Genomic DNA, 14,910 nt, shown 5'->3' with positions numbered 1-14,910 from the left:
AGGATCTTATATGTTTCAGTCAAGTCGCCTCTTACTCTTCTAAACTCCAACAGAAACAAGCCTTGTGTGTCAGACCTTTCCTCATAAGACAACCCACCCATTCCAGGTATTTGGTAAACCTTCTCTGAACTGCTTCTAACACATAAACATCCTTATCAAGGATGCACATCAGGCAAAGATGTTTATTTTGTGATGCCTATGAAGTGGCAGGAATCCAAGGAGCAATTTATACTATGAAGACACATTTTAACTATTGGGGTGAAGTTGACTGTAAAATCCTCCTCTGTCATTGCAGTCCATGGTGCAAACCAACTGACCACTAACAAGCTATTGGAGAGCCTTGAAAAGATTTCTGTATGAAATGCCATCAGAGTACAAGTTTGAGTCAAAATGTTTGGAACCAGCCTGGTCTCTCCCACTACAGGACTCCACTATCAACCCTGAAACTGACTCCCCATTGTGGAATATACAAATAAGGAGAGTAAGGCATATGAGTTGCTCATCTAAAACAAGATCAAAGAACCTATATAAGAATAAAAGTGGTTAGTCTGTGCTCAAGGACAGGATGGATTAGCTATGTCTACTAAAATTATAACACTGCTGTTAACAAAATAATTTGAATGTAGATGACAACAGGAGAAGTATGTCAGTGCTGTGTTATCAGTGAGTTAATTGTACTGTGATATACTTGTAGGTTTAATTTGCCGAAGATGGATTTCTTTCAGCGCCTTATTCTGGAAATGAATTGTTTTAGTCTTGTCTTCATTTTGAATTTTGGTCTTATTTTAGCTATGTTATTCAGTCTACTCTCTTAACTGCTAATTTCTTCAATTTTACTTGTGGTGGGGGCATTTAATCAAAATGAAATGTTTCTTTTCCATTTTTTGATTCAAAAACAGTCATTGTTTGATTTCTCCCAGAATTTAACAGGCCATGTTAAATATTAAAATAATAATCTTGTGTCTGAATGGTAAATAAAGTTTTACCCATCAGTTCCAACATTTGTTCCGAAAGCTGTGAGTTACTAATCTGTGACATTAGCCTAGGGAGTGAGTTTAGTTTTACTCTTTTCCTGTTTTAAACTTTATAATGATTCTAAATTCCTATTTTTTGTCTTTGTTAGGGATAATACAATAAGTTTCATTTCACAACTATTTTCATTTTTTGTAAACAAAAGGAGGTACTGGCTGCTTTTGGTAAGAAAGTGGAACATTTGCCAAAGTGATGCGCAACTTGATGGTAAATGTGCTTTTAGATTGTTTAGCTTTACATAGTAATTAAGAAGCATGGCATTGAATTCTGGGCTGATGTCCTGTACTTCATAAATTTTCCATTTTCTTTCTTCTCCTTTTCCTCCTTACTTTGTCCCCTCTCAAAATTCCTTTTAAATGCTGTTAACAGTACAAGCAAAGGTGAGGAAAATTAGCAGGGATTTGTCTTTGGAAATTCCTGCATGCAAAGTCTACAATTGCCTGTCCTCTCCAAAGAAAAACACTTGGATGCAATGTGTGAGGTCCAGTGCCTGTGCATGGAATAAATTCATTGAAGCTTTAGTGCAGTGTTTACGCTTCTATCTTACTTTTCAAATGAATATTTTCTTTGCTTTTGAAAATCATTTCATCATACATTTCCTTCTCCTATCTAGAGCTTCAATGCAGGTTTTCTAAGCCAAAAAGAAACTTAAGCCAGGATTTTATGGCCCCTGCCGCGGCGTCTCTCCCCCCGGCGGATGTGGTGAGCCGTTTAAATCTCCGTTCAGTTCCGCGGGACTGTGATTTCCCACTAGGTGAGTGGGGCCGTAAAACCCTGGCCTTGGCTTATGAACTTGGCTCCCTTCCCTTTTTGTACCAGTTGCCACACCAACTCGTGGACTAAGCGCATCACTGTATTCAAGAGCAATTATTGTGGAATCCTGAAAGTACTATGTGATTTGAGCTTCGGCTCAGATTCAAGAGCATTGGTGCTGCATCCATGTTGTGTTCCTGTTTTTCCCTCTCTTCTGGATCAGTCACTGTAGAGGCATAGTTATTTTAAATCAAGGGTTGTCTTTGTATCTTTGTCATGATAGGTTGATGAGCACTGAGAACTATCTGATGCAGACGCGGGAGGATGAAGGAGTGAAATACCAGCGGGCTTTTGTAGCTGGTGAATTTATCGACTGGCTGATTCAAGAAGGAGAAGTTGCCATAAGGAGTGATGGGGAGCAACTCTGTTGTAGGCTGCTGGAACATGGCATTATTCAGAATGGTGAGAAATTGGTTAATTACTTTATGAAGTGCAGTGTAAAACATTTCTTCACTAATTAAATTTATAAATTATAATTAAGTTTCCAATAGGCCAAATGGTCACTTGCCTCTCCAACGTCCCCCAACCCCCCACTAAACCCTCATATTTAAACCTGGCCTGACCTTTAACTGTTCACAAAGCTCTCTGGTTAAATGATCAGAAAACCTCAAGCTCAATTTTGATCTCAGCCTGGATAGTAATGAGTGTGTGTATTACAATTTGCCAAGGGATCCCAAGGCTTGCAAGTGGGAACTCATCCACTGTTCTTACCTCTAATTTCTATTCCACACTGCTGGAAAGAGTGGATGTTGAGTGAAGATGGGGTTGCCTCAGCTGTGGCTACTCTACTGGGCCAGTGGAATAGCAAGAGGACACTCTGGTTGCCGGTATGTTCAGAACCATATCCTAGCACAAATTACCATTTTCAGAGCAGTAAGTAGGGAGAGAGGTGAGAAAACTGCATAAGTATGTTGATTTGATGATAGGAAGTTCCCTTCCAAACCACTTGCCATCCTGACTTGGAAATATATTGCCGTTCCTTCACTGTCGCTGGGTCAAAATCCTTCCCAACAGCACTGTGGGTGTACCTACACCACACGGACTGCAGTGGTTCAAGAAGGCAGCTCACCACCACCTTCTCAAGGGCAGTTAGGGATAGGCAATAAATGCTGGCCCAGCCAGTGACACCCACATCTCATAAATGAATTTTTAAAAAAGGTGCGTGTTAGTAGCGGCACTTTTTAGTTGATTATATTTTTGTTTAGAAATCAAACTTGCCCGGGGAAGACATTTGTTTTGAATAAATTATTGCCATTGTTTGTATTCCATAGCATTTTAATTCCAGTCAAAACAATTTCAGTATCAGGTGTATACAATTGTTCCCAAAACTTTCAATGTATTGCCATTATCCTATGCTCAGCTTTGCAAGTCTGAAATGTTTCCAACTAGTCACCTGTGGAGTCATGTGTCAGCACGTCTTACAGACAATGATTCAGTAGCAATACCTCAGCATGTCTCGTATTACACTGCCAAGGACTTAGTGGCTGTAAAAAGGCACCTTAGGTAATAAAACACACCCTGCTACTTTGCATCATTGTGCGATGAATCAGATGATTTTATGGAAACAGTCACCAGAGCATTCAAGAGCGTCATTGCAGGGCTATCATACTGGCTGGAATTAAGGGCAGCATTTTCCCTGCGGGCTTCTCAACCCTGCCGGTAGGTTGAAATGTGGGCCAGAAGCCCATCCTATGTGGGGAAATCATCACTCATTGATTTTCCTCTGGGGTGGTCAATTAATGGCTAGAGGGAGGGCTCACCAAGCAGTTACGGACGGTGAGCAGGCTCTCAAAGTTAGCGGGCCAATCGGAGGCTTTCCAACTTGAAAGGAGCAGCAGCCTGTAATGAAAGGTAAGTAAGGGAGAGTGGGCTTTAAAATGGAGGCACCCTGAAGCCAGGCCAACACTGTGGGGTGGGGGTTGGGAGGTAGCCCTCTACAGGCCAGACCGACTGCTACCAGGTAGAGAGAGCCACTAGGCTTGATTGGAGCACTGGATCTCTGTCTGCCATCTGGAGCCTGCCATCAAGTAATTGAAAATTTCCTAAGCAATGGTTAAGTTTTAAAATCTTAGGGGAGAATTTCCTCCCCGTCGGGGGGTGGGTAGCTGGGCAGGAGCGGGCACAGGTGCAGCCGATCGCCGCTCATGATCGTCTGTGTGCCGCCATTTTGTGTGGGCGAGGGTAGTAGGTTGAGTTGGGGCCTGCGCTCTTTCACGCATGCGCGTGAAAGAGCGCGGAAATCTCCTTGAGGCACAGAGCTGCCTCAGGGAGATGAGTTTGATTTTTAAAAATTTAAATAAAGAAAGAAAAATTTTTTTAAGACACATCCCCACACGTGACAGTGCCACATGAGCTGGGACATGTCTACGGCTTTTATTAAAAATTTTTTTATTGAAGTTTAAAACCCTTCGTGAAACCTCATCCCGCCCGTGGATGAGGTTTCATGATAAATGTGAAGGCCCCTGGGCTCTTCACCTGCCCGCTAACCTTAAGGTTGGACGGGCAGCTATGTTAATTATTTAAACTGATATTTAAATGGCCTTAATTGGCCTTTGACAGTTCGGTGGGCACACAGCCGACTCTGGTGCATGCCTGCCGAACTGAATATCTGAATAACGTCAGGACGCACACCCGACATCACTACGTGTCATTTTACGCTCCGGTAAGCGGGCCCCATCCCCGCACGCCGACCCGAAGATTCTGGCCTTCAAGTTATTTGCGCAGATTTTGCTTCACCAAGAGTCACAGAGCTAATTTTCAATATTCATGTGCAAAATTGTATGCAGTTTTTAAGTTGGCATTTCTATATCCAATGTAGACAATTTTTTGTATTTGCTCTTAGGGTGTTGATAACATTGGCAAAGCAGCATTTACTACCCATGATTGACCCCTTCCCCCTCCCCCCTTTTAATTGCTCAAAACCTATTATATTTCTATCTTTCTTCATTTCTGTTGAAGGATCATCGGCCTGAAACACTGGGCAGAATCGTCTCAGATTTGCACTAAGTGCGGTAGTGGGCGATTAAAATGACGTTTTACCCACCGGCCCAATGCAGGTTTTCACGCCGAATCGTCCAAAACCCACCACGTTATTTATGCGTTCCCAGGAAACATGCCGTTTCCATGGCAGGCAGGCTCCCATTCGCCCGCCCACCATCACCTCGCTGCTTCTTCACACCGGGCGCCATATTTAAAGTCCAGCCGTGTCACACATCTCGTTGCTTCCAGCCCATGACTGCTGCAGGGAAGAGCATCCACGCAAGGCGAGAAGACTGCAGACCCCAGGTTTAACGATGTGCCACTGGAACGCCTTTTGGCTGCCATGGAGGCCCACCACGATGTCTTCTACCCCACTCTGGCCGCAGGATGGGCAGCGGCGCCATCAAACAGGCTTGGGAAGTGGTGGCAGCGGTGGTCAGCGCCAACACCCTTCAAAAGAGCACAGACACCCAGTGCCGCAAGAGGATGGATGATGATCTCCATTCTGCCAGGGTAAGTCACTCTTCTCATCACTCTCAACTCTCTCACTCACAAACCCATCACCCATCCACAGGGCCCTCACTCACTGCCAGTTCAAGGGACATCACCATTCACTCTCTCTCATACACCTTCATCGTCCTCATCCTGTCCATGGGAACACTCACCATCCACACATGCCAGGCATACTTATCATCTGGCCTGGCAGGTGTCCCGCTTTACACTCTCTCCATCTCTATTCATGCAGGAGAAGCTGGCACACAACAACAGGGAGAGAATGCTGACCGGTGGAGGAATGCCTGAAATGAAGGTACACGTGGACTTTGAACATAGAGTCATCCAGCTGGCTGGCGAGGATCTGGACTGATCCTGTGCTGATGGTGAGGTCAGTGGTGCTCTACCAAGTGAGGATTCAGCAGTGCAACATCTGTCAGACAACCATGTCGTGAGTGATGTGTCCTGTTTCACAGGCCCCTGCCATGCACTAATTATCTTGCTTTCACAGGCACATCTGGGAAACAGCTGACGGAGTCCATGACCCAGGGCTTCCAATCAAGCCCTGAAGAAACCTCTGAAGAGGAATCTGGATCCACCTCCTTGAAGTCCCATCACAACACTCACCCACACCCTCCACCAGCGCAGAGACACACACCTCGGTGGGACCGAGCTTTAGAATAACCTCAGGATCACAACTTGGTGAGCACATCACACTATCTGATCCACAGCAGGTGGTGGCAGGAATCCAGCACTCTGACTGCTGGAGGCCAGAAATTTGCTGAGTCCGAGTCAGATGATGAGCCTCTAGACTCGGTCATGTCACAGTTGCTGGAGCTGCAAAGGCAAGCTCGGGAACATCAGGAAGGGATGTCCACTGCACTCCTCAGATTGCAAGGCACGATGGAGGAGTCCGTCCACCTTCAGGCTGAGAGGATAGCTGCCATGGAGACCTTGGTCCAGGACATCGCTCCTGCACTGCTCTTTCATTGACGCCATAGTTGACCTCCAACAGTGTGTACGCAAGAGGGATGCCTGGCAGCTCGATCTCGCTCCAGCTACCCCTTCTCCTTGAGGAGTCAGCCAGGGGCCCTCAGGCACCCATAGGGAAGAGGTGCACACCCCAGGGCCATCCATCCAGGTGACTCTGGAAGTGTTCGGCCCATCCAAATCCCCTCTTCCTGTGGCCTCAGCAGCTCCAGCTCCACAGGCCGAGAAGGGTGCCACTGCCACACAGCAGGACCCCGAAAGCAGATCGGGGCCCTCCAAGACTCGGCCCTCCAGGGGAAGCCTGCTAAGGTCATCACAGACAGGGCTTGGCAGTCAGCAGGCCACCTCCACCTCCACTGTGGATGTCCAGGGAGCACCAAGATGTAGTGACAGGGTTAGGCAAGTTAAGAAGAATTAGTTACACAGCCTGGGCATGGGTGTTAATCAATACTGTTCACTATTGTTAATAAACTCCCAAGAATGTCTCTCTGCCTGTGGCTCCTTGTTCTGATGAGCAGTGTTCTTGTCACTCGGATGTGAAAACTTTCTGCACAAGATAAAAGGCAGGTGTCTCAGTCCAGGGCCTCTTCCCTGTGCTCTGTGCAGCCTTCAGACCACAGTGATGGTCCAGCCTCACACTCCCTGGAGACATTACTGATGCCTGCACTTCGGCGGCGCTGGTCATTGCTGCCAGAATGTAGTGAGCAGGTGCACAGAGTTCTTTCATACTCTCTGTGTGCTCTCAGCACCTTTAAGGTGGAGCTGGCCCCTATCACACCAGCATCTGTGACCAGTGACGCTGTGCTCCTGAAGGACTCAGGTGCTGAAGACGGACAAAGGATCAGATGCTTCTAAAATTTCACGGTTGAGTCTGTATGATATGACCTTGATCACAGAGCGCAAGCGAGCGACCCTCGGCCAGACAGGAGTCAGACATTCTCAGATGTTGCGTGAAGATCTATGGAGTGTCCTCACTGCATGTCGTCATCATCCTCCTGGAATCAAGCGACTATTAGAGCCTCCACTGCATCTCCATGACAGGAGTATTCTCACACAGGGTATTCACGCTGCCATAAGCCAGACTGGAGTCAAACGTTCACATGCAATGTGAGGATCTATGGGGTTACTTCACTGCATGTGGTCATCATCCTCCACAAATCTAGCAGCTATGAGGGCCTCCCAAACACCCCTGCCTCATCCAGCCAGTGTGAGGGCCTCATCCCTGTCGTCATCACCTTCGAGGATCTCCTCACCCTCATCCTCCCTCCTCATTGGGGGAGACCTCCAGCTCTTTCATCTCCTCCTCAGCCAGCTCCTCTCCCTGTTGCAGCACCAGGTTGTAAAGGGCGCAGCAGACGACGACGATGTGTGACACCCTTTGTGGACTGTATTGCAGGGCTCCACCAGACCGATCCAAGCACTGGAACCACATCTTCAGCATCCCGATGGTCCGCTCCACCAAGATGTGAGCTGCTGCATGAGCCTCACTATAGCGTCGCTCTGCTGCAGTCTGAGGCCGCCGCACGGGTGTCATCAGCCACGGCCTCTGCGGGTAGCCCTTGTCCCTGAAGCTTCTGTGGACCCTGAAAGACTTCAAGGATCTGTGACAGACTGAGGATGTAGGCGTCGTGTATGCTCCCTGGAAACCGTGCGCATACCTGCAGGATGTGTTTGTGATGCTCGCAAACCAGCTGCATGTTCAGCGAATGGAAATCCTTGTGGTTGATGTAGTTCACCGTGTGTTACGATGGAGATCTGAGCACCCTGCACCTGTGGGAAACCCGAGATCTGGGCGAATCCAATCGCTCTTGCATCATGGTTTTCCTAGTCCCGGGCGAAATGCATAACGCTGTATGCCCTCACAAAGATGGCATCCGTGACCTCATGGATGCATTTGTGGGTGGAGGCTTGTGAGATCCCACAGAGGTCTTCTGTGGAGCTCTGAAAGGAGTGACTGCCATAGAAATTGAGCGCCACAGTCCCTTTTACAGCCACTGACAGTGGATGCCCTCCATGTCCCCGTGGCACCAAATCCATTCCCTAGACATGAGCAGCCTTCGAACCAGCCGATGACTGGTTCTCGGTCACCTGCAGGAGCGAAAGGTGGTATCTGTAGACCCTGGATGTCGCCAGGCGTTGACCAGCGACGACTCACTGTGGCTCTTTGGCAGCGTCTGCAGGAGCCCCAGCCGCCCTTTCTTCCTGAGGTTGCTGACCCTGTCTCTGCAGTCAGAAGCCTCAGTCGTTCTCTATCTCAGTCTTCTTCACTCTCTGTAGGCTATCAGGGATACAGCTAGTTCACCAGGCTCCACGTTCCTGACGTTGTACTCCTGCAGGATAAAAGAGAGAGACATGTGAGTTAACATGGGTGTACTAAGCACCTGCCCTGGTTAAGTGTGAAGGCCCCTTAATGCTTCCTGGAGAGTGTAGGCCGCTACTTGGATGGCCAGAGATTAGTGCGCTGCATGGCTGCCTGAAACCCCACCCTCCTCTGCTCCACTCCACCCCACTGATTGGCGGCAGCTTTGCCCACTGGGCTGCATGCTGTGCTCTCAGCTCAGGTGCAGGCATTCTCCTAACCCACACTGCAAGGCTGCACTGTTAGCTTGAACCATGGGAGGGGGGGGACTGGTCCAAACTGAGATGCTGACATTGCAAGGGGCTGTGAGCACCTCGAGGAGTGACTATTCCATGGAGAGCTTCAGCAAGGAGATTGTACAGCACGCTTATGACTTTGCAGTCTGTGCCCAGGGGGTGAAAAGCTCTGGAGCACTTGGTGGCCCTTTGACGCCTCTGCGTTTCTTGAGTGGGCAGATAAGTTAGAGGCCCGACTCCAATTATATCAATGTGGCTGCGCCTGAACTGTCTCAGCTGCAGAGGAATGGTTACTTTATACAGGTTTCCCTAATGCGTGGCTGCTTCCCTCGCCCAACCTACCCCCCATCCTGAATGCTTGTGCACTATACTCAATGGCAGGGCTGCCTTTGCCTTCCTCCCACCATAAGTCATTTCAACAGCAGCCTTGCTGTTGACCACCACCCCCCTAATGCTCCTCAAGCTTGAAGTCCAACAGGCGACCCTGGCAAGTGCCGCACAACGTTGCCATTGTGAAACCGATCATGCCATATTGTCTGCTCACGCCACTGAACACACCCGACGCCAATGGGCATGGAATATCGTAGCCACTGTTTCTCTCCACAGATGCTGCCTGACCTGCTTGCTCAGTACTTCCAGCATTTCTGTTTTCATTTCAGATTTCCAGCATCTACAGTATTTTGCTTTTGTGTTGTTGTAACATTTATGGCCCCCTGTGCTTCTGTATTTACAGCCAATTCTAGGAGTTTACTGTGCTATTATTTGTCTGGAATTTGAAGAGCTGTTTTGTGTACTGCTTCAATTGCTGGACAGGCTGTCTCACAGGGAAATGCTGCCAGTATGCCCGCTGATGTGCCAGTTGTGGAAAAATTATCTTCTCTGCAAGTGCCAGATTTCCTAAGTGTGCGGCATTGTTAGTAATATGAAACTTTCCTGTTGGATCTACTGAAAAACTTATGGAGTGTTGTTATAAGGTTTTCTTCTTCACAAGTATTATACATTGGCCAAATCCATGTATTTTTTGCAGTGTTTTCAGGATTGTATGCATTTATTGATCCTATTTGTCTGGTGTTGCTATGGGAGCGTGGGGATGTTGGTAATGGTGTTTTTTTTTTGGGTTTTTTTTTTATTTTGGCCAATTTTCTCTCTCCTCATTGTCCCCTCAGGGTTTTGACTCTTGTTTCCATGGGTACCATCCCAGTACATTCCAAGGGAATGTTCTTCATGTGTGGGCCTTGACAATGTGTCAGCTGGAAGTTCAGTCATGGAGCGTTTCACAGCCAAACCTGACATTTTGTCCTTGCATGAGAGGGATGCCTACTGGTTAGTGAGAAGGCGCAGGAATCCCTTCCAACGCTAAGGTCAATTTTGGCACCCGACTATTGTCCATTCTTGACCAACTCACTCAACTCAGATGGCAAGGGTCCTTTTCTCTAACCAGGCTGCCCTTTTCTTAGAAAGGACTTTTCCTCTTTCGTTGTTCTTCCTTTTCTTCTCTCCCATCCTCCAAATATTCAGAGACAGTGACTCAAATTTTAATCCACTTGTCCTCCAAGTCGAAGACTTTAACAGAAATTAAACTGTGATACAGGGGGGAAGAATTTGGCATGAGTTGTCAGCTTAGTTATCCCTGAAATTATCATTAAATGCCCTTTTTAGAGCCCTGATTATGGTGGGCAAAAGTCCAGCTTCTGTTCTTTAAAGCAGCTTAATTCAAATTTACAGCTGCTGTTGTATAATTTTTTTTTAAAAGCTTCCAATATTTAAATATTTTTTCATGCAGTACATTTGATTATTTTGAGCCAGGATTGGATGGGGGGGGCTTTGTGTGCATGTACATGTACGTATGTGTACCCAGTGGAAAATCTGCTAGAATTGGCTGTCCACGCTGAAATTTGTAAATGTGAAATAAATTGGCTGTTTGATTTTAATGAACCCAATGAAGGCCCAATAAGAATGATGCATTCACTTAGTGCCTTTCTCATAGATAGACGTTCCAAGGCACTTCACAGCATTATCAAACAAAATTTGTCATTGGTCACATAGGGACAGAAAACCAAAACCTTGGATGAAGAGGGCGGTTTTAAGGAGCATCTTAAGGGAAGGGAGAGATGCCGGAGTGATGAGGGGAGTTGGGGGGTTGCACAACAGATGGAAGAGAATGGAGGAGTGCAGAGATCTTGAAGGCTTATACGGCTGGAGGAGGGATGGGATCATGGAGGGATTTGAAAACACAGATGAGAATTTTACAGTTGTGTTGTTCTACTTGGAGCCAATGTAGGTCAGCGAACAAAGGGGTGATAGTGAATGGATCTTGGTGCAAGTTAGGATACGGGCACCAGAGTTTTTAATATAAGTTGAAAGACAGGAGGACAGTCGGGAGAGTGTTGATATAGTCAATTTTTTTTCTTTCTCCTTTCATGGATGTGGGCATCACTGGCAAGGCCAGTATTTGTTGCCCATTCCTAATTGCCCTTGAACTGAGTTGCTTCCTAGGCCATTTTAGAGGCAGTTAAGAGTCAGCCACATTGCTGTCACATGTAGGCCAGACAAGGTAAGGATGGCAGATTTCCTTCCCTAAAGGGCATTAGTGAACCAGATGGGTTCACAATGGACGTTAGTTTCATGGTCACCATTACTGAGACTAGCTTTTCATATTGAATTCAAATTCCACCTAGTGCCATGTTGGGATTTGATCCCATGTCCCCAGAGCGTTATCCTAGTTATTACTAGTCCAGCGATATTAACACTACACCATCCTCTCCCCCTGATCTCGTGGTAACAGGTGCATGGATGAGGGTTTCAGTGCAGGTGAGCTGAGTCAGGGGTGGAGTCAGGTGATGTATGAAGGTGGAAGCAGGTTGATTTGGTTTTGGAACAGATGTGTGCCAGAGGCATTGGAGTCAAATATAACACCAAGGTTGCAAATAGTTTGCCAGGGAGACTCAGTGGCTAGGGAACAGAGTTTATGGCAGAGACTGAAGACAATGGAGGAAATTTCTGCTCATCCAGTACTGGATGTTAGATAAGCAGTGTCCATTGAGAAATGTACTTTTATATGTATGTACATCTATAAATGCTGGTATTTTCAAACTAACAGAATGTAATGGTTAGGTTGTGAATTTATTTTTAATGCACCACCAGCCTTTGTGATCTAGGGATGGGATGTTCTAGCATTTAAGCTCAGTTGCTCAATGTGTATCTGTAAATAGAGTACTTAAAACACTTGCACGGTCACATGCAATAGCAGAAATGAGGTGTATAATTAACTGGAATTATCCAAATTTTACCAAGAAATTTCCATAATGATGAAGTTCAGTCTAGAACTAATGAATAACTAAAGCAGCTCTTACCAAAGCAGTCATTTTAGTATTTTTCTCCCATTGTGCTTTTGTGGCTTTTGCTGTGTATTGGCTGTCCATTCAGAGTTCAGATTCTGTTGTGTTGTTTTGACAAACAGCCTGTGTGGGATCAGTGAAATTAATTCTATCTGTTTCACCAGTCTTATTACCCTCTCCCATTATTCTGTACACAGTGGACAACAAACAGCACTTTGCGGATGGTAACCTCTTGTACCAGTTCCGTATGAACTTTCGCAGAAGGCGACGGCTGGTTGAGCTGCTGAATGAGAACGCGCCCTTGGTGCCTGACAGTCATGAGAGTCCTTTTTGTTTACGCAAGCAGAATTCTGACAATCCTAACACCAGCTTTCTCTCAGGTAAAAATAATTTGCTCCAATTTCGTCTGTGATTTATTGTCCCAGTCAGTGTTCCACAGCAAAGGCTTTCATTAATAGTTTGAAGGCCACTGCCTGCCTCCTTTTACATTTGGAAGGTTGGTTTAGGCAAGTCGTGTTCTGTGTTTCACACGCGTAACTGTCCGATCAGTTTGCACTTTTATATTGGGTGTTCAGAATACTTACGGATATAAAGTTGTGGTATTCAGTTCCACTGTTTCTTTTCCTTCCCTCTTCTTTGCTCTCTTTTGCCCCATGCGACCACCCTCTCACCTTCAACCCCACCGCCCCTTCCCCGCTGTCAGATAGTAAAACGCTGTATTGTCTGCTTTCCCAAAGAAAGAAGAAATTGTGCTGCTTCCTCTAAAACAGGTGCAAGATTTTGGTTCCAAAAGTAGGATTTGACTTTTACAAATGTGAATTTTCACGCCAAATACAAAAGAGAAATGGAATACTACAGTTGCACTGTGGAAAGCAGCTGTTTTCAGGGTATCATGCAGATTGGATGTTTGTGCAAAGGCATCCAAGACCCAGCATCTGTCATTTGTAAATTGGTTGCGGAAATAGATCTTGTATTAGTTATGATGACTGAAAAGTTAATTTAATTTAGCATTCTGTTCGACCATTGCCCAAGTGTCTGTCCAATAATTTCTGGCCTACAACTGCTGCTTTTGTGCTCGTGCATTTTAAAGTTGGATAGAAGAACTGCACCTGGAGTACTGCGAACAGTTCTGGGCAACACGCTTCTACCTCCTACCCAAAATCCACAAACAGGACTGTCCCGGCAGACCGATCGTGTCAGCCTGTTCCTGCCCCACAGAGCTCATTTCTTGCTATCTTGACTCTATTCTCTCTCCCCTTGTCCAGTCCCTTCCCAACCATATCCGTGATTCCTCTGACACCCTACATCATATCAACAATTTCCAGTTCCCTGGCCCCAACCGCCTCCTCTTCACCATGGACATCCAATCCCTCTACACCTCCATCCCCCCAGGATGGTCTGATGGCTCTCCGCTTCTTCCTCGAATAGAGGCCTGAACAATCCCCATCCACCACTACTCTCCTCCGTCTGGCTGAACTTGTTCTCACTCTGAACAATTTCTCCTTAAACTTTTCTTACTTCCTCCAAATAAAAGGTGTGGCTATGGGTACCCGCATGGGCCCCAGCTATGCCTGTCTCTTTATGGGGTATGTGGAACATTCCTTGTTCCAGTCCTACTCCGGCCCCCTCCCACAACTCTTTCTCCGGTACATCGATGATTACTTCGGTGCTGCTTCATGCTCTTGTCTGGACCTGGAAAAATGTATTAATTTTGCTCCCAATTTCCACCCCTCCATCATTTTCACATGGTCCATCACTGACACTTCCCTTCCCTTCCTTGACCTCTCTGTTTCAATTTCTGGTGATGGACTGTCCACCAATATCCATTACAAGCCTACCGATTCCCACAGCTACCTCAACTACAGTTCCTCACACCCCGCCTCCTGTAAGGACTTCACTCAGTTCCTTCGCCTCCGTCGCATCTGTTCTGATGATGCCACTTTCAAAAACAGTTCCTCTGATGTGTCTTCCTTCTTCCTTAACCGCGGTTTTCCACCCACGATGGTTGACAGGGCCCTCAACCGTGTCCGGCCCATCTCCCGCGCATCTGCCCTCACAACTTCCTCTCCCTCCCAGAACCATGATAGCGTCCCCCTTGTCCTCACTTATCACCCCACCAGCCTCTGCATTCAAAGGATCATCCTCCGCCATTTCTGCCAACTCCAGCATGATGCCACCACCAAACACATCTTCCCTTCACCCCCCCTGGTGACATTCCACAGGGATCGTTCCCTCCGGGACATCCTGGTCCACTCCTCCATCATCCCCTACACCTCAACCCCCTCCCACGGCACCTTCCCATGCAACTGCAGAAGGTGCAACACTTGCCCCTTTACTTCCCCTCTCCTCACCGCCCACGGGCCCAAACACTCCTTTCAAGTGAAGCAGCATTTCACTTGCACTTCCCTCAATTTAGTATACTGCATTTGTTGCTCCCAATGCGGTTTCCTCTACATTGGAGAGACCAAACGCAGACTGGGTGACCGCTTTGCAGAACACCTTTGGTCTGTCCGCAAGCATGACCCAGACCTCCCTGTCGCTTACCATTTCAACACACCACCCTGCTCTCATGCCCACATGTCCGTCCTTGGCCTGCTGCATTGCTCCAGTGAAGCTCAACGCAAACTGCGGGAACAGCACCTCATCTTCCGACTAGGCACTTTACAGCCTT

At 47.0% G+C, this 14,910-nt stretch overlaps 1 protein-coding gene across 5 annotated transcripts in view; it reads left to right on the top strand.

Moving 5' to 3' along the window:
• The window catches only part of deptor (DEP domain containing MTOR-interacting protein), a 92,906-nt gene that overhangs the window by 45,319 nt on the left and 32,677 nt on the right, over positions 1 to 14,910 (top strand). For all 5 annotated transcript variants that reach the window (XM_078540178.1, XM_078540179.1, XM_078540180.1 and 2 more), the window contains exons 5-6: positions 2,069 to 2,247; positions 12,437 to 12,619. In XM_078540178.1, the coding sequence (XP_078396304.1) occupies positions 2,069 to 2,247; positions 12,437 to 12,619 (362 nt within the window). The remainder of the gene's footprint in view (positions 1 to 2,068; positions 2,248 to 12,436; positions 12,620 to 14,910) is intronic.

Source organism: Cetorhinus maximus, chromosome 4 (assembly GCF_964194155.1).
Source record: "Cetorhinus maximus chromosome 4, sCetMax3.hap1.1, whole genome shotgun sequence".
Classification (NCBI taxonomy): domain Eukaryota; kingdom Metazoa; phylum Chordata; class Chondrichthyes; order Lamniformes; family Cetorhinidae; genus Cetorhinus; species Cetorhinus maximus.
Note: the sequence above shows the minus strand (reverse complement) of the source record. Positions and strands in the feature narration are given on the sequence as shown.